Source organism: Microcaecilia unicolor, chromosome 1 (assembly GCF_901765095.1).
Source record: "Microcaecilia unicolor chromosome 1, aMicUni1.1, whole genome shotgun sequence".
NCBI lineage: Eukaryota > Metazoa > Chordata > Amphibia > Gymnophiona > Siphonopidae > Microcaecilia > Microcaecilia unicolor.
The window spans coordinates 733,583,189-733,602,776 of record NC_044031.1 but is presented as its reverse complement, the minus strand read 5'-3'; the positions used below and the strand labels follow the sequence as shown (position 1 = coordinate 733,602,776).

The 19,588-nt window shown below is 45.3% G+C and overlaps 1 protein-coding gene across 3 annotated transcripts in view; it reads left to right on the top strand.

The window, feature by feature from the left end:
- The window catches only part of PRC1 (protein regulator of cytokinesis 1), a 173,790-nt gene that overhangs the window by 34,414 nt on the left and 119,788 nt on the right, over window positions 1–19,588 (top strand). For all 3 annotated transcript variants that reach the window (XM_030189664.1, XM_030189665.1, XM_030189663.1), the window contains exons 4-5: window positions 9,701–9,934; window positions 16,887–17,057. In XM_030189664.1, coding sequence (XP_030045524.1) covers window positions 9,701–9,934; window positions 16,887–17,057 — 405 coding nt within the window. The remainder of the gene's footprint in view (window positions 1–9,700; window positions 9,935–16,886; window positions 17,058–19,588) is intronic.

Here is a 19,588-nt window from a genome sequence, read left to right as displayed (position 1 = left end):
TTAGCCCTACAGAATAACTTTTTCCAGTTTGAAGGAAGACTCTGGGTTTTACCATTGCCCCCTCAGTAGCGAATTTATTTGTGGCTAGATTTGAAGAGGCACATGTGTACACAACTTCCTTATTTCAGAAGGCTAAATTGTGGATTAGATTTATTGACGATGTTTTTTGTCTATGGTCAGGTTCTAAGGATGAATTAAAGCATTTTACTGACTATTTGAACAGCTGCCACTCTACTTTGAGGTTCACTGTACAATCGGATTTTGAAGCCATTTCATTTTTGGATGTATTTATTATTAAGAACAGAGAGCTGCATACCACTGTGTTTCGGAAAACAACCGATAGAAATACATTTCTGGAATATGGGAGTTGCCATCCTAAGAGGCTTAAAGACAGCCTGCCCTTTTCCCAATTTATTCGCTATAGGCGGATATGTTCTGAAGATTCTGTGTTTAGAGAGAAAGCTAAAGAATTAGGTACAAGACTTAAAAGTAGAGGATACCCAGAGGAGATTATCCAGAAGGCATACAGACATGCCAAATACAATAATCGGGATTACCTCTTTATGCAAGGAAGTACAGAGAAGACGACTGACTGTGAACCTATTACATGTGTGTTGCGCTTTAGCAACATGTCCAATAAAGTAGCTAACATCATTAAGAATAATTGTCATGTATTACAGACGTTACTTGGGTTAGACAGAACAGAGTTAAGATTGTCCTTTAGTAGAGGACGAAATCTAAAAGAAATATCACCTACGGTTTTGAGACAACCAAGGACACAATATACTAATGTTAATGGACATAAGAGATGTAGCAACTGTGGTATGTGTATAATGATGCTTGAAACAAAAGAATTAATTGATCCACAATCTAAGAGGACTTATTATTTAAATCACAACACATCCTGTAAGTCGGATTGGGTAGTTTATTGCATTATTTGTGGGTGCAATAAACTATATATAGATCAGACATCCTGAACACTGTCCATAAGACTAGCTGAACATAAAAGCAATGTCAACACTAAAAAGATGACAGCTCTGTTTGCAGCACATTGCATTAAAGAAGGGCATGCGTTTGATACCTTAAGATGCCTAGTATTAAAACAACTGAGCTGGAATGTCTGGGGAGGTGATAAGAAACTCCGCCTACTACAGCAAGAACAACGGTGGATTCATCGATTGAATACCTTACACCCATATGGGATCAATACAAGGATAGAATGGAATCAGTTTTTCAAAAGTTTTTGACAGATCAGATCTATACTCCTGAAGAACGGCTAACATTGGGTCTAGCCTCGTCACTATACACATGGGGTATGGAACCGGCTGTCTATTGGTGGACTACTTTATTAGCGTCTGACGTCAGGCTTTATAAAGGGAAGCCATGTTGGTAGCACTCACAGAAAATAAGAACTGCAGCATTTAATGTAAGGAATATATAAAGTTACAAATGGAGGTCGCCGCGAGAGAAATGAGTGGTACGATCATCATTTGATTGTTTTTTAGGAATACAGCTAGTCGGTTAACCACGGACCCTGAGGCAGTCACCGAAACTCGGGCCGAAGTCGGACCATGGAAGGTGGATACGACTTGACAGCTGTCCTAAGATAAGTGCAAGATTAATGCAACTTAGTGCCTCTAAGATTTAAGCATCAGGCTCAAATGTGAAATGATAATTTAAGAGGTTTTTAGCCCGTGATGATTTCAAGGTGGCTCCCTTAAGTTGGCTGTCCAACACAGGAGTTCTCCTTGGTAATTGAGGCTTTTTCCTCACTTAAACTGTGCATCACTCATAACTATCATTATTTGTATGTCAGCTATATACTGTCGTTGATAATTTATTGAAGATCATCCAAGCCGTTATTTATTATTATCTAGACCAATCAAATCAAAGCACATATAACAAAGTGGTTGTTTATTAAGCCTAAATATCCTCATGCTGTTCATCAAAAACTATTATTTGAAAGAGCCCTCAGAACATACCACCGCTTTTAAGGCAATATCATTTGTTTTTTGCCTGGTGGAATAGCACCTCTTTCATAGGGCTTTTTCTTATATGTGCATATACGTGCTATTGCAACAGTCCAAAAGTGCTAATAAAATACTCTTAAACAGTGCTCATACAAAACGTGAACTTATCTTTCAGACGATTCTTTGGCTGGCTCCGTCTTTTATCCTTTGTGGTCTTTTATTTTTTCTTTAATTTCCATTTGCTTTTTATGATAAAGCACCCTTGTTACTTTTAACTCCCGATCTCACACGCATAAATCCATTAGGTTTCCCCTAGTCATGCCCGACACCGCAGGTTTCACTGATTTCTTCAGGGACTTGGGTTAAATGTCATGCCATCTCTTGTTGTCGGCTGAGACCGCAACACCATACTCTTTGCACTTGCTCAGTTCTTCCAAGGCGCTTTTATATCATTGGCTTAAAAACGTCCGGTTGCTCTCGTGACGTCACTGCAATTAAATAAGTTACCATTAGTCAATTGGGACTACTAGAGTCACATTCTTATTGGCTAAACGTTAACAGGCAACATGTAATCAATCAAAGTTGACATCCAATCTAAAAAAGAGCTCCCAAAGAGGCTAAATCAAGTCATGGAGTTCCACTCTATATTTTTCATTGAGACCTTGAAGACAAATAGTCTGAAGCTTTCAATATCCACCACTGCTCTCTCCGCGTCAAAACAGCTGCTCGATCTCCTCCTCCTTCCAACTGGGGTACGAGGTCTATATAATGAACCATCGTAAATCTGAGAACGCATGGTGGTGGTGTAAACAATGAGAAACCATAGGAGCTGTAAGTGTTTTTGTCGTAAGACGACTTATGTTCCACCAAACGGGTTCTCATTGTCCTTATCATGCGACCCACATAATATAAGGTACAAGGGCAGTAAATAATATACACCACATAAGATGACTGACATGTCGTTAAATGCACCATCACAAACGTTTGTTGTGTACTTGCATGGGTCCATTGTGACAAAATACTAGTTTGAACACAAAATTGACATTTTCCACATGGGCTATGACCCCCTTGATTTCTCTGTCGGTCAATATTACGGAACTTGGTATGGACCAGCTGATAATTTTTCTAGAAGCAAAAACAGGCGCTGGGCACACAGAGCGCTCTTATATGCCTTTTTAATGCATTTTTGAGAATATCCTCTAGCTCGTAATTTCATAGTAAGAGCTGTTGCTTGAACGTTAAAGGACTCATCCGTAGAACATATTCCACGCAACCGTAAGAATTGACCCACTGGAAGGGACCATTTCAATTGGCGAGGATGATGACTACTGAACTGCAGTAAAGTATTACGGTCAGTAGGTTTATGGTACACTTTTACTTGTGGTTGTCCCTGAACTTTATGTACCCATGTGTCCAAAATGCAATATTTTCATAACTGTTCTTCATAGAAAATTTCAAATTGCTGTCAATATTATTTAACCACTCCAAAAATTGAATTAGTTGAATCTCAGTGGAACGCCACAAGAAAAATACGTCATCAATAAAGCGATACCACTCCAAAAATTGAATTAGTTGAATCTCAGTGGAATGCCACAAGAAAAATACGTCATCAATAAAGCGATACCAATGTGTAATGTTTTCTGTATACCACATCGATTGAAACAACTGGCTTTCCTCAAAGTCGCTAACATATAAGTTAGCCACACTGGGGGCCACTGCTGTGCCCATCGCCACACCCTTCTGCAGAAATTTTTTTTTGTCCAACTCAAATTAATTCTTCTTCAACACCAAACCCGCCAACGCCATCAAAAAATTTGTAGGTATCCTGTCATTCTCAGATCTCTTCCTCAAAGTTCTCTCAACAATATTCAGAGCAGCCTCTTGAGGGATGTTCGAATATAACGCTTCGATGTGAAGCTTAACCAATATCACAGTGGAAGACACGTCACCTATATTATCCACATACCTCAAGAAATGGGCTGTGTCTTGTATGTAGGATTTTGCCAACTTCACATATGGTTGTAAAAAATGGTCCAGCATCTTCAGTTGCTGATATTTCTAGTAGCTCCTGTAATTTGGGTCCTGGAGTTTTACTAAGGGCAGTTTATGGTACCGTTTGTGCCCATCTGCAGTTGAATTCCCCCGTCTTAAGGGGAGGAGATCGGAGTGTGGATTCAGTGGTTTTGTTCCTCTGCTTTGTTACGGTTTTACTGGTTAGTAGAAGGTCTGCACAGGCTACTTGTATAAGAAGTTTGTGTTCTCAGTCTCCCTCTGCTGGTAGGAGTGCATAACCCAAGCGTCTTGAACGGTATGGAGGATCTAGAGGAAAGAAAATTAGCAGGTGAGGCCTAATTTCACCTTTGTTCAGGTAGTCGGTGATTTGGTTGGTTATCATGCTTTCCATTAGTTTCACTGCAAGAGGGATGGATGCTACCGGGCGATAGTTATGTCATTTGCTTTTTTTCTTTGTATCTTTTGGTATTGGAGTGAGTAGTATATTTCCTTTGTCCTTAGGGAAGAGACCATGTGGTTTAGGTGTGCTGTGAGATCTGTTATAAAGTGTTGTGGGGCAAATTTTATTAGGTTATTGGGACATATGTCCAGTTTGCATTGGGATTTGGCGAACCTGTTGATAGCTTGAGTGACAGTTTCGTTGGTCAGTAGGTCGATGTTTCTCCAGATTCGGTCTGCTGGGTATTCATTGGGGGTTGGGTCTAGGCAGTCAAAGAATTGTTTGTGGTCGGTGGTATTGAGTGGTAACGTGAGTCGCAGTTTTATAATTTTCTCGTTGAAGTATGTAGCAAGGTTGTCTGCTGATGGGGTGTCTGTGTTGGATGTGGTAACCGGTGTTGTGTCTAGTAGTTTGTTCACGAGTTGGAAGAGTTTATGCTTGTCTTTGTAGTCTGGCCCTATTTTGGTTTTGTAGTATGACCTTTTGGTTTGTCTTTTTGTATATTTGTATTTCCTTTGCATTTGTTTCCATGCATTGAGTGAGTGATCATCTTTTGTTTTTTCCCATGCTTGTTCAAGTCTCCTAGCTAGTATTGTTAATTGTTTCAGTTCTTTGAACCATGGTACCGAGATGCGACGTTGTGAGGTTCTTGTTTGTAGTGGTGCGATTTTATTCAATATGCTTCTGTTGTCCCAATTGAGGAGGTAGTGTTTGGATTCTGTTTGTGCTATCCATTCCTCCTTGTAGATCTGTTGCCAGAATATGACAGGGTCAATTTGGCCTCTCGTGGTGTGTGTGGTGTATACTTGTTTGTGGTGTGAGCCTTTTTTCCACCATTGTAGGGTAAGGTTTAGTTGGTGGTGGTCTGACCATTGTATGTCTGACCATTTTGTGTCTGTTAGGATTAGGTTAAAATCTGAGGACAGTTTCTGTGTGATGAGGTCGAGTGTGTGTCCTTTAGCATGAATTGCTTGCATAGTAGGCCAGTTGAGGTTCCATAGTTGGAGGAAGTCCTTGGTTGCGTTAGGGTCTTCTAGGTGTAGGTTTATGTCCCCTAATATCAGTAAGTTAAAGTTAGATACACAAGTATTCAATATCAAGTCCATGAAGTGAGGGTGGGATTCTTGCCGGTTGCCTGGTGGTCTGTAAAACAACACAGCATTTAGGTGGTCAAGTAAGGTAGTGCAGTGACTTCTAAGTGAAGCGATTTCAAGTTGTGGTGTTATAGACTCGGCAGTTGTTGTTACTGTGAAGTGGGATCTATAGATTAGTGCTATGCCTCCTCTTTTTTTTTCCTTTTCTTGTCTAGTGAGTGATTTTGTAGCCTGGAGGACATAGATCTAGAATTATGAGGTCCTTGTGGTCATGGATCCAGGTTTCACTGATGAATAGTAGATCAAGGTTGTCTGCCGTGATCCAGTCTGTTGTTGCCATTTATGTAACCCACTTGGATTTTTTGATAGGGGTCGGTTGGGTTTGAGGTTGTGTTGATTTTCATCAGTTGTCTATTCTCCTGTAGTGTGGGTTTATTGTGTCCTTTCTTTCCTTTATGTTGGTTCTGTCCGTGTGTGGTAAATCTTCCATTGTTTTGGTTGTTGCTGTTTTGGTGAAGTGTATTGTATCTGGTTGGTATGTTTAGGTTGTGTAATGTGGGTATGTTGTTGGTGTTCATAAGGGGGGTGGTTAGTGTATGGTGTATTAATGATAGTGAATAAATTGTTAGGAGCAACTTGGTGGTGTTCATTTTGGTGTTGAATTCGCTGTGGTTAGCTCAGAGTCGCTCAGTGTCTCTCGTCCTTCCTTGAGTTAGTGTGTGGTTGCGAGTGTAGGAGTGATGCTCCAGGTTTAGGGACTCTATGTGTATGGGTGTTGCGTTTGTGGTTTGGTTGCTGATTAATGGAGACCCCTAGTTCAGTCGGTGTGTGGAGGAATTTCCTCGGGTAGGATCTCTTTAAGTGGTGAGAGATGTGGCAGTGGATGAGGTAGGATTCCGTTTTAATATGTCCTAAGGCAATGATGGGAGCTGGGGGAGTCGGTAGTGGTGGAATCACCTCCTTGCTCCAGGTCTCAGCGGATGGGCTCGATCTCCTCCAACCGCATTGTTTTTCCCTTCCCTGTGTTCCTATTGATGGCTCAGTCTTCTTCAGTTGTATTGTCTCCGTTTCTTCCTACCTTGTATCTCCCCAGTCTCTGGCGGTCCTAAGTTTCTCTTTGGTCTGTTTCAATTCCGTGCCGTCGTTCAGGTTCTAGTGTGCAGGTAGTGAAGAGTGGGGTTTGTCGCAGGGCTGGATTGCACGACCGCATTGACCACAGTGTGGCGATCCGGTCTCCACGCTTCACTCCAAATGGGCAGGCAGTGGGAAGGGGGAAGGCTGGACTTGGTAAATGCCGCCCTGGGTAGTTGGGGAAAGGAGGTGGTTGTCTGCCTAGTCTGCAGGGCCGCTGCTGCATCGGGGGCTGGATCGTGGTTAGGTCGGAAGTCTGTGTTCTCCGGCTCGGAGTGCCTCTCTTACCTCCGTTACTTCGGTCGGGTCAATTGGTCGCATCTGTTGCTGGCGGGCAGCCAAGCTGGGCTATAGTCGCTGTCGGGTTGGCCTTGCGTGGTCCTCTGAGGAAGAGGTTCGATTGCCTCTCCTGCTCCTGAGGTGCAGCAGTGCGATGCGATGGTGTCACCCCATGAAATGCCGGATGCGAGCTGGGAACTTTCGACTAAGCGGAATCAAGTATGTGGAGTCTAGCCGTCCGTCGGGGCACCGGGTGGGATGTAAAGGAGGTTTGGACGCCTCTAGCAACGCGGGGTGGGAGGCAGGCGAGCGGGAGCCAGGGCTGGGTAAGCGGGCCTCTTTGGGTCCCCCTTGGGGAGAGGTGCAACTGCCTCTCCCTTCTTCGGGGCCATGACAAGCTCTTTGCCGCCGCCACTAGTTCCGATCGCCACTTACCGGTTCTGCTTGGTGGCTCTTCGGTCCGGCTGGCAATCTGCGCTCTGACCTGCGATCTCAACCTGGGAGGGTGACCACGAGGTCACTCTGTTCTCGATCAGGTCCGTTTTTCGGTTCCGACTAAAACGACTGTTTCTTCTGGGGTCCATTTGTGGGTCAGTCTCCGTTCCCAGTTGGTTTTTATACCTAATTTTATTTTCTACCTAATTTACTGTCCTGGATCTGTGGAGCCGATGGCTCCATGATCATTAGATAGCAGGCATATAAATTACAGAAATTTTTTTCTGTTTTGCTGAGATGTCCCGTTTTGAAGGACAATGATATGTTTAAAGGCACTCGCCCTTTGTTGGCAATGTGCCGGTGGCTGCTCGGGTTTTTGGATGCACAGTTTGTTTCTTCTCTGGCTTTACTTCTGCTTTGGTACTTTATTACTGGATCTTTCTCTGGTTGCCAAGGGCTCTTATTGGCTCCTAGAGTCAGTTTTTTTTTCTCAGTCTCCACCTGCTGAAAGGCGTACACAACCCATCGGTCACATTCTGGGCCAGTCCGGAGGGACTAAAGGAAAGCAAATTAGCAGGTAAGGTCTAATTTACCCTTTCTGTAGAGAGAAATTGCCAGGCTCTAGTGGTTCTAATATTTCTTCCCCTGACTCTCAGACGTCCTTCTTTGATCCTAAAATGGCTAGCATCAAAAAGCCACAGTCTTTCCCAGTCCATAAAGCTATGTAGGAACTGATTACAGATTGTATGCTCTTTTGAGCAGGGACTGTCTTTTCTTCATGTTCAACTGTGAAGCACTGCATATGACTGGTAGAGCTATAGAAATGATTTGTAATAGTAGTAGTAGTAGTAGTTAGTGGTCCACTTTGGATGCCATTCTTTGGGTGGCTCGAGCTATGGTCCCGCCTTTACGCTATCTCTTAAGATGAGCTTGAGAAGTTTGAAATTACCTAAGATGGACTCTTGGTAGATTCAGTTTCAAAAAAAGGCTACCCTTCCTATGGAAGGGGTGGGGACTAGGTCTAAAAGATGCCTCAAGACGGGAAGTTGTAGTCTTTAAAACTCTCCTTTTGAAGTCTCTGCAGTTCTTATGCAGCCAGGGCTTGCCTTAGCTGGTTTCAGTAGGCAGGGGATGAATTGACTGGAGCTGATTATCCAGTTTCTTTGGAGTTCCCCGATATTGAGACAGTAGCCACTCTCGGTTTATATCTTTTTGAAGGTGCGGTCTCCAGAATTGTACATAGTATTAAATGAGGTTTCACCAGAGTCTTATACAAGGACATCATCACCTCCTTTTTCCTACTGGCCATTCCTCTCCTTATGCACCCAAACATCTTTCTAGCTTTCGCTGTCACCTTTTTTACCTGTTTGGCCACCTTAAGATCATCCTGTACGATCACACCCAAGTCCCGCTCCTCTTTCGTGCAAAAGTTCTTCACCCCCTAAACTGTACCATTCCCTCAGGTTTTTGCAACCCAAATCCATGACTGCATTTTTTAGCATTAAATCTAAGCTGCCAAGTTCCAGACCATTCTTCTAGCTTTGCTAAGGCGTTCCTCATGTTATCCATACAGTTAGGGGTTTCTACCCTATTGCAGATTTTGGTATTATCCGCAAAGAGCCAAACCTTACCAACCAGTCCTTCAGCAATATTGCTTACAAAATGTTAAAAACTGAACCTTGCAGCATACCATCCAAATAAGCTGTATTTACAACTACCCTCTGTGCCTTCTGCTCAACCAGTTCCTAACCCAGTCAGTCACTTTAGGATCCATACCGAGGGCATTCATTATTAGTCTGTGCGGAACTGTGTCAAAGGCTTTGCTAAAGTCTAAATACACCACATCAAGCATCCTCCCTCGATCCAACTCTGGTCACCCAGTCAAAGAAATTAATCAGATTTGTCTGACAAGATCTATCTCCAGTGAAATTGTTACCTTGGGTCGTGTAATCCCATTGGAGTCCAAAAAGTGTGTGTTCTGTATATGGCAGGATTGATCAGGCACACAATACCTTGTCTTAGTTCCATAGCTCGAGTAGTAATGCAAACACTAACTATAAGCCTGTGACTTGTGTTGAAAGGGCCACCTCTGCTCACACTCATGAACTCGGGGAAAGCTGTTCTGTCCTGGCACTGTGTGATGACATCACTCGTGTACCTGATCAATCTGCTGTATTCAGAAAAACCTTGTTGCAGGTGAGCAACAATGCTATAGTTCTTCCATCTAGGTTTGTTCAGGAACACTTGGCTGTCATCTGAAAAAATGTTTTATGAGGTGTGGTGTGGTATGCAATTTTAACTTGAATAAATTGTACAATGATTTATTTTTTTTTTTTAAGGAAAAAGAGAATAGCACAATCCTAGAACTAGAGAGCGCTTTGCGCACTCGTCTTAAAGTTTTATCAAAACAGAAGGATGAGAGAATGGAGGAAGTGAAAACGTTGAAAAAACAAGAACAAGACCTTTGTGACATTCTTTGCAAAAAACCCTACTATATTGACAACGAGGCTGTTCCAAGTCTAGAGGAACTAGATCAATTCAGACAGCACTTGGCTGCATTAACTGCTGAAAAGGTACTATGCATTATTTAAAAAAATAAAAAAGGTATAACTTGTTTTCTGCTGTGTAATTGTGTGCAGCCCTTCCTTTCTATCACTTTTTAACAAGTCTATATGTACTAATATTTCTCCGAGGACAAGCAGGCTGCTTGTTCTCATATGTGGGTCGGTGTCCACGGCGGCCCCAGGAACAGAGATTTTTTTTTCTAGTAAAATCTGAAGAGCTTTGCGACAGCCAGCAAAGCGCGGGATGGACGCACTGCGCATGCACGTCCATCTTCCCACCCACGCGCATCCGTTTCCTCCTCAGTTTTTTCTTTTCTGCAATGGAGAGTGGCTGCTTGTCTGTCTCTCTCCCTTAGGTCCCAGGAAAATCTTATGCGCCTTTTCGCATGCTGTTCGCCGCTTGTTTCTTGTTTCTCTTCGCCTTTTTCTTGTTTTTTCTTTTCAAGTAAAAAAAAAAAAGAAAATCCCTCTTTTTTTTTTTTTTTTTTCCCCTTAGTTTTTGGCCTTCTTAAGTTTCCTTTCGGTCTGTCGTGGCCATTTTGGGCCACCCGTCCGCGGTTCCCTTTTTTGTGCCCTCAGTTGGCACAATCAAGCCGTTTGACTTCGCCACCGCGATTTTTCCGCTGATGTTATCGAAGCCTTCAAGAAGTGTGCTCGGTGCTAGCGGTTGATCTCAGGCACTGACCCGCACTCCTGGTGCATCCAGTTCCTTGGGCCGACGCTTGCAAGTGGTGTCTTAGCTTGAAAAAGCGGACACAGGCGTCGAGAAGAGCTCTTCGGGACCACCTTTTCGGAGCTCTGAATGATTACTCTGCGTAGACATGGACTTCGGTACCGAGGTCGGCGGAGTCGATATCGGCACCGGGGATGGCATCCACATTGGGAGCGCAGGTAATGGCTGTCCGAACCTCCCCTGTAGCTGGAAGTAGTGAGCCGTCGAATGGGTCTCCACCTGTCTCGAAGGCTCCTGCTGTGCAGGCCCACCGGGACCGAGTGATGTCTGACCCGACCCCGAAGAGGTGTGTGGATTCCACGTCCTCGTCGGTTTCGAAGAGTACCAGTGACGTGCTTCGAGCGAAGGCGAAGAAGCATCCCCACCGGTCTCCCTCGAGGCATGGTACCGGAAACTCTGGGGCGTCGAGGGATTCGGCACCCGCGACACCGGGAGGAGCGCTCACCCTCTATACATGAGGTGTCGGTGCGTCGATCTTCGGACAGCCCGGTACAGCCTCCCAGGCCTTTGCAGATTCTGACTTCGACTCCGGTACTGGCCCCACAGCTTTTCTCGACAGCGACTCTGGAGGAGAGCATTCGAGCCATTCTTCTGGTTCTCCTGGAAGGGCTGCTGCATCAGTCTGTTCCGATACCGGGGTGCTTGCGCCCTCGGTACCGTCGATGGAAGCGGCAGCTGGCTCCGTGCCTGTGGTGAGCCTCACAACTCTGCGGTTGTGGATTCCGCTCTCAAGAGAGCCAGAAGTACTAGAGATTTCGCCTCGGCGCCCCCGGGGCGAGAGGCTACGACTGACTCTTTTGGGAGGAAATCCTACCAGTCCTCTATGCTCGTGTCCAAAATTCAGTCTTACTGTTACAAGAAATTATTTATTTTGGGGGAAAGAGCTCTAGAGCACTCGCTACTGTTTATAATTTAAGAGCAGGCGCTGTATTTATAAGTTTTAGGATATTAATTTCTCCACCAATCACCAAAGGTGATAATTGCAATAAATTAAATTTAAGTATATATAAAAGATACCATATACTCAGAACACAAAGAAACGGTATTTTTAGCTTCAAAAAGGTTGATTTAATATACAATTGCACACGAGAGGTAGGTTTTTAAAAGGATCTTAGAACAGAGAATTTGTGCATAAAATAGAACAAAGTAGCAGGTAGGTTAACTTACAAGTCCTTGTTACAAGCATGCTGTGGTCCAGCTGATTGATGAGCACATGGTTAGGACAGAAACAGGGCTTCTGCAGTGAGTGGATCATCTGAGTTGCTTGCAGCTGAAGAGAATCTGAATCTTGGGGAAACAGCTTTTGCTTTTATATCTTGCAAGCTGCAGGAGGATATGATCAGAGTCCCAGCACCTGCTTCCTGGTTTGCACTGGATAACTTGCAAGGCATTATGGTATCTTGGTCTCAGGTCTTATGACATCACAAGACTTGCTGTCTGGATCTTGCTGACAAATGGTCTTTTGATGTGAAAAGGCTTCCTCCTCAGTCTCTGGAGCAGATACACATTACAAGTCCTTCCTTTCTGCACATGTCTGAAAGCTGATGGGAGGGGCAGGTATACCTTTGACAAGCAAATGTCTTGTTTATGGTTTCCCCTCTGAAGTCTTTGTTATCAGTAGCTGGAGTTATGCCTTCTCCAGACTATCTGTCTGCTGGTGGAGATGTCTATGTGATTCTTCAAGTATCCACCTTAGTCATGCTTTTGTTCAGTCTTTTTAGGTGGGAGGGCAGAGAGAGTTTTATTTCTCTTTGAAGCACAGTACCCTTTTGTCTCTTAAATGTCTTTTAAATGTTCCCCAAAGGGAGAGGGAAGAGGGCTTTTGGAATGAAAGCCAGTTCTGCTGCAGTGTCAAATATATATATCTGATCCAACACAACATCATGCTACACATTTAATTCTGATGATTGGCTTATACCATAACATTCTTACCAGCTGTACACAAGCATCCACATGCGGAACAATGTTAAGCAACTGGCGGACTTGGTGGATAAGCTCCCTCCGGAGCACACCAGGCCTTTTCAGGAGGTGGTCAGGCAGCTGAAGGCGTGTCGTAAATTCCTGTCCAGGGGTGCTTATGACACTTTTGATGTTGCCTCCAGATCCGCTGCTCAAGGTATAGTGATGCACAGACTCTCATGTCTGCGTGCCTCTGACCTGGACAATCGGACCCAGAAGCAGCTTACGGATGTCCCGTGCTGAGGGGAATAATATTTTTGATGAGAAGGTCGAGCAGGTGGTAGAGCAGCTCCACCAGCGGGAAACTGCCCTCGACAAACTCTCCCACCGGGCGCCTTCAGCATCTACCTCAACAGGTAGACGATTTTTCAGGGGAAGGACGAATGCTCCCTATGCTTACAATAAACGTAGGTACAATCCACCTTCCCGACAGCCTTCTCAGGCTCAGCCCCAGCGCGCATGTTCGCGTCAACAGCGTGCACCCAGACAGGCCCTTGCAGCTCCCCAGCAAAAGCAAGGGACGGGCTTTTGACTGGCTCCAGCTGAGCATAGCCGCCATAAACGTAGCTGTGCCGGATGATCTACCGGTCAGAGGGAGGTTGAAATTTTTTCATCAAAGGTGGCCTCTCATAACCTCCGACCGGTGGGTTCTACAAATAGTCCGGTTGGGGTACTCCCTCAATTTGATCTTCAAACCTCCAAATTGTCCACCGGGAGCTCAGTCTTTCAGCTTCCAGCAAAGGCAGGTACTTGCAGAGGAACTCTCTGCCCTTCTCAGCGCCAATGCGGTTGAGCCCGTTCCACCAGGGCAAGAAGGGCTGGGATTCTATTACAGGTACTTCCTAGTACAAAAGAAAACAGGGGGGATGCTTCCCATCCTCGACCTAAGGGCCCTGAACAGATATCTGGTCAGAGAAAAGTTCAGGATGGTTTCTGAATCATGGGCACCCATCCTCTATTCAGAAAAACGATTGGCTATGCTCTCTGGATTTAAAGGATGCTTACACGCACATTCCAATTCTCCCAGCTCACAGGAAGTATCTGCGATTCTGTCTGGGAACACAGCACTTTCAGTATTGTGTGCTGCCCTTTGGGCTTGCCTCCGCGCCCAAGGTGTTTACAAAATGCCTGTTGGTAGTTGCAGCGTCGCTAAGCAGACTGAGAGTGCATGTGTTCCCTTATTTTGATGACTGGCTGGTGAAGAACACCTCACAGGCAGGAGCGCTACAGTCCATGAAAATGACTATTCGACTTTTGGAGCTACTAAGGTTTGTCATCAATTACCCAAAGTCCCACCTTCTTCCAGTTCAGCAACTAGAATTCATAGGAGCTCTGCTGGACTCTCAGACAGCTCGGGCCTATCTTCCCGAGACGAGAGCAGACAACCTTTTGTCTCTTGTTTCCATGGCCAGGGCATCTCAGCAGATCATGGCTCGGCAGATGTTGAGACTTCTAGGCCACATGGCCTCCACGGTTCATGTAACGCCCATGGCACGCCTGCACGTGAGATCTGCTCAATGGACCCTAGCTTCCCAGTGGTATCTATCTGCGGGGAATCTAAAGGATGTGATTCAGCTGTCTACCGATTTTCACAATTCCATTCAGTGGTGGACAATTCGATCCAATTTGACCCTGGGACGTGCTGTCCAAATTCCTCAGTCTCAAAAAGTGCTGACCTCGGATGCTTCTCTCCTGTGGTGGGGAGCGCATGTAGATGGGCTTTACACTCATCAGGGAGCTTGGTCCCTCCAAGAATCAGGTCTTCAGATCAATCTCCTGGAGTTGCGAGCGATCTGGAACGCTCTAAAGGCTTTCAGAGATCGGCTTTCCAATCAAATTATTCAAATTCAGACAGACAACCAGGTTGCCATTTACTATGTCAACAAGCAGGGGGGCACTGGATCTCACCCCCTGTGTCGGGAGGCCATTCAGATGTGGCTTTGGGCTCACCGTCACAGCATGATTCTCCAAGCCACGTATCTGGCAGGCGTAAACAACAGTCTGGCTGACAGGTTGAGCAGGATAATGCAACCTCACGAGTAGTCGCTCAACTCTTGGGCGTGGTACGCAAGATCTTCTGCGAGTGGGTCACCCCCTCGGTGGATCTTTTTGCCACTCAGATCAATCACAAGGTTCCTCAGTTCTGTTCCAGGCTTCAGGCCCACGACAGACTAGCGTCAGATGCCTTTCTCCTACATTGGGGATCAGGCCTTCTGTATGCGTATCCTCCCATACCTCTAGTAGGGAAGACTTTACTGAAACTCAGGCAAGACCACAGGACCATGATTCTGATTGCGCCCTTTTGGCCACGTCAGATTTGGTTCCCTCTTCTTCTGGAGTTATCCTCCGAAGAACCGTGGCGATTGGTGTGTTTTCCAACCGTCATCACTCAGAACGAAGGGGCGCTTCTGCATCCCAACCTCCAGTCTCTGGCTCTCACGGCCTGGATGTTGAGACCGTAGACTTCGCCTCCTTAGGTCTTTCTGAGGGTGTCTCCCAAGTCTTGCTTGCTTCTAGAAAAGATTCCACAAAGCCGTGTTACTCTTTCAAATGGAGGAGGTTTGCCATCTGGTGTGACAGTAAGGCCCTAGATCCTCGCTCTAGTCCTACACAGACCCTGCTTGAATACTTTCTACACCTGTCAAGAGTCTGGTCTCAAGACTAACTCCGTAAGAGTTCATCTTGGTGTGATTAGTGCTTTTCATTATCGTGTAGAGGGTTTGCCTATCTCTGGACAGCCTTTAGTTGTTCGCTTCATGAGAGGTTTGCTTTTGTGAAAGCCCCCTGTCAAACCTCCAGCAGTGTCATGGGATCTCAACGTCGCTCAGCCAGCTGATGAAACCTCCTTTTGAGCCACTGGATTCCTGCCATCTGAAGTATTGGACCTGGAAGGTCATTTTCTTGGTGGTGGTTACTTCAGCTCAGAGTCAGTGAGCTTCAAGCCTTGGTAGCCCATGCTCCCTATACTAAATTTCATCATAACAGAGTAGTCCTCCGCACTCACCCTAAGTTCCTGCTGAAGGTGGTGTCGGAGTTCCATCTGAACCAGTCAATTGTCTTGCCCAACATTTTTTCCCCGTCCTCATACCCGCCCTGCTGAACGTCAGTTGCATACATTGGACTGCAAGAGAGCATTGCCCTTCTATGTGGAGCGGACAAGCCCATTCAGACAGTCCGCCCAAATGTTTGTTTCTTTTGATCCCAACAGGAGGGGAGTCGCTGTGGGGAAACGCACCATTTCCAATTGGCAAGCAGATTGCATATCCTTCACTTACGCCCAAGCTGGGCTGACTCTTGAGGGTCATGTCACGGCTCATAGTGTTAGAGCCATGGCAGGGTCAGTGGCTCACTTGAAGTCAGCTACTGTTGAAGAGATTTGCAAGGCTGCGACGTGATCATCTGTCCACACATTCAAATCTCATTACTGCCTTCAGCAGGATTCCCGATGCGACAGTCGGTTCGGGTAGTCGGTGTTACAGAATCTGTTTGTGGTCTAGAATCCAACTCCACTCCCCTAGGCCTATTTTTGTTCTGTTCTAGGCTGCACTCTCAGCTGTTTCTTCGTAGGTCAATCTCTGTCATGTCCTTGCTGTTGCGAGGCCCAGTTGACCTTTCTTTGTTGTTTTGAGTGAGCCTGGGGGCTAGGGATACCCCACATGTGAGAGCAAGCAGCCTGCTTGTCCTCGGAGAAAGCGAAGTTACCTGTAGCAGGTATTCTCCGAGGACATCAGGCTGGTTGTTCTCAGCAACCCGCCCACCTCCCCTTTGGAATTGTTTTATTCTTTATTTGCTTTTAACATAACTGAGGCGGGAACGGACGCGTGTGGGCGGGAAGATGGCCACGCAGTGCGTCCGTCCTGCACTTTGCTGGCTGTCGCAAAGCTCTTCAGATTTTACTAGAAAAAATCTCCGTTCCTGGGGCCGCTGTGGACGCCGACCCACATGTGAGAACAATCAGCCTGCTGTCCTCGGAGAATACCTGCTACAGGTAAGTAACTTACTTTATTTTCCTCATCCTGTTGGCACGGTTGTTTTGGTCCACTCTATTAAGGATATATCCCAGCTACCACCTTTAGAATGTTGCTCCTTTTCTAACTCAGTGGTTTTTGTTTATAGGTTCTCTATCTTACTGCGTAGCATACTGTACGTGTTCCCATACTTAATCCCATGCTCAGTCAGTCCTTCTCCTTCACCCAACTGTTACAGCCAAGCTTTGTAACTTTGGGTATTTCTGGAGCTGATTTCACTATACTACTTTTCTGGTTGCAGGATTGCAGAAAAGCAGAATTTATAAGCACCAAAAGGCAGATAATTTTATGCATGGAGGAACTGGATCATCTTCCCGACACCAGCTTTGAACGAGATGTTGTATCTGAAGACGAGGAAGCTATTTGTTTATCAACTGAGAACATTGCTGCACTTAAACAATTGTTACATCAGGTATGAAATCATCATGCCCACAGTGTTTTCTCACTATTTGAGGTTTGAATTATGAGGTGTATGCTGTGCTCTGTGTGTCTCTGTGTTAACCCCTTGTGAAAGGTGCTAAGAATTCTCAACCTTCTTTAGCTTGAAAGGAGACATAATAGTGGGAATTGTCATTGGATATTTGCAAATGAGGGCTCAAGGTACTGAAGTCCAATAGAAAGGTTGTTTTCAATTGAGTGGTAGCACTAAAGAAGAACATTGCCGGGCGCAAAAGTTCTGGTTCGTTCAGTCCAAAAAATAAAATATAATCCAGATCTCCACAGTATTCTGGCAAAAAAAAAAATACCCTTAAACTTAGGATCTTCACCAAATCCAACAATGGTGGCTCTTAGAGCACTAAATAGGCCAGGCTTTCAAAACAATGTATGACTTATCAGATTTGAATATATAAATGTGCATGTCAAAATTCACATTTCCATTATGGCACCAAAGGATCAGTCCAGACAAATGTGTTTTGTCCATCAACTAGCAGGTGAAGATAGAGAACACTGAGTGTACAGAACTATAAAAAGCACAGATCACTAATGCTCTCCATCTCCAGCAGGTGGATAGCAGTTTCTGTACAGCGGTGGCTTTCTGGTGTGCTCTTATCTTTCTGGAAAGGTTTGAAATCTTAGGGTTGAGTAGCTCAAGGGCTAAGGTGTAAACCTGGTGGCCTAGGTTCCTCCCTACTTCCACCGTGTTCTGACTCCACTTCCCTTTTCCAGCCTTTGTTTTAAAAATATATATATACTCCTCAGCTTTACTACCTTTCTCCGTGAGTACATTTATTTCTTATGGCTGCTGAGCATATGAAATGCTGCTCCCGGTGTGGGAGCTGTAGAACAACTTTGGGCCAGTGCACGATGTGTTCTACCATGACAAGTAGCCAGGGGCAGCTTGTTCCTGACTCGGAATTGAGTACCAGCTCTGGCCAGGCTCCTCTGTTGGATGTAGAGGTTTTGGTGGGATCACCCATGACAGTGATCCCAAACAGAGCCACCACGGCAATTTTGAATACCGTGGTTGTTTCCCCTCCGATTCTGTCATGGCTTTATATCAGGCACTTAGTATTTCCCCATCCCCTGCTAACTATCTCTCCCTTCCAATTTTCGCCTGTTTGTATTATAAATGCATCTGGTGTTGTAAAGGGCCAGCAAGGTGTTGCTCAGGCTGCACATGGGACTAAGGCATAAGGTGGATGCTCTTGAAGAACAGTTAAAGTTTTCTCCCCCCAACCTGTGACGGGGCGCTCATGTAGATGAACTTCACACCCAGAGAACTTGGGTCTGCTCAGGAAACGGATCTTTATTTGAACCTCTTCGAGATGAGGGCCATTTGGAACACAGTAAAGGCTTTCAGATATCGGCTACAGAACCAAATTTATTCTCACTCAGACAACCAGGTTGTAATGTTTTATGTAACCAAGCAGGGGACTACAGGTTTCTACCCAGTGGGGCCTCCTTCACTGAATTGTACTTTGAGCCACATACCTACCAGGAAAGGACAACTGCCTGACGGACAGACTGAGCAGGGTTTTGCAACCGCACGAGTGGTGTTTCAAAAATAGGATATAGCCTGCAAGATCTGAGTGTGATAGATCTCTTTGCCATCCATCTCAACAACAAAATCCCCGAGTTTTGTTCTAGGCTTGGATCACACTTTCTCCTACATTTGGGGAAGGGATTTCTGTATGCCTATCTTCTTATACCACTCATAGAGAAGACTTTCCTGAAACTCGAGCAAGACCAGGGAACTATGATCCTAACCGTGCCTTACTTGCCGAGGCATATCTGGTTTCCTGTCCTGGTGGTATCCTCTAAAGATCCAGGGAGATTGGAATACTTTTCCGACCCTCAGCACACAGAGCAAGGACTCGCTTCTGCATCCCAACCTCCAATCCCTGGCCTATGGTTTGGAAATTGAGAGCATAGAATTTGAATCCATGGACTTGCTGGAGGGGGGTCTCCTGCATTTTGCTGGCTTCCAGGAAAAACTCCACTAAGAGGTGTTACTCATTTAAGTGGAGGTGGTTGCTGTCTGGTGTGAGGGCAAGGCCTTAGATCCCCTCACCTGCCCTGTACAAAATATTGGAATACCTCCTCCACCTTCCTGAGTCTGGTTTGAAAACCAGCTGTGTAAGAAAAGTGCAATCAATGCTGCTCACCATATGGGAGGTAAGCCCATATCTGTACAGCCTCTAGTTCGCTTCATAAGAGGTTTGTTACTGACACAGCCTTCTGTCAAACCTCTAACTCTCATGGGATCTAAACATTGTCCTCACCCAGCTGATGAAAGCTCCTTTTGAACCACTTGATTTCCTGTCATCTGATGTATTTGACCTGGGAAGTTGTGTGTTTGGTGGCAGTCACTTCAGCTTGCAGTCGGTGAGCTTCAGGCCTTAATAGCCGATCCACCTTACACTAAGTTTCATCACAATAGAGTAGTTCTACACATGCGCCCTAAGTTCCTTCCTAAGGTGGTGTTGGAGTTCCATCTTAATC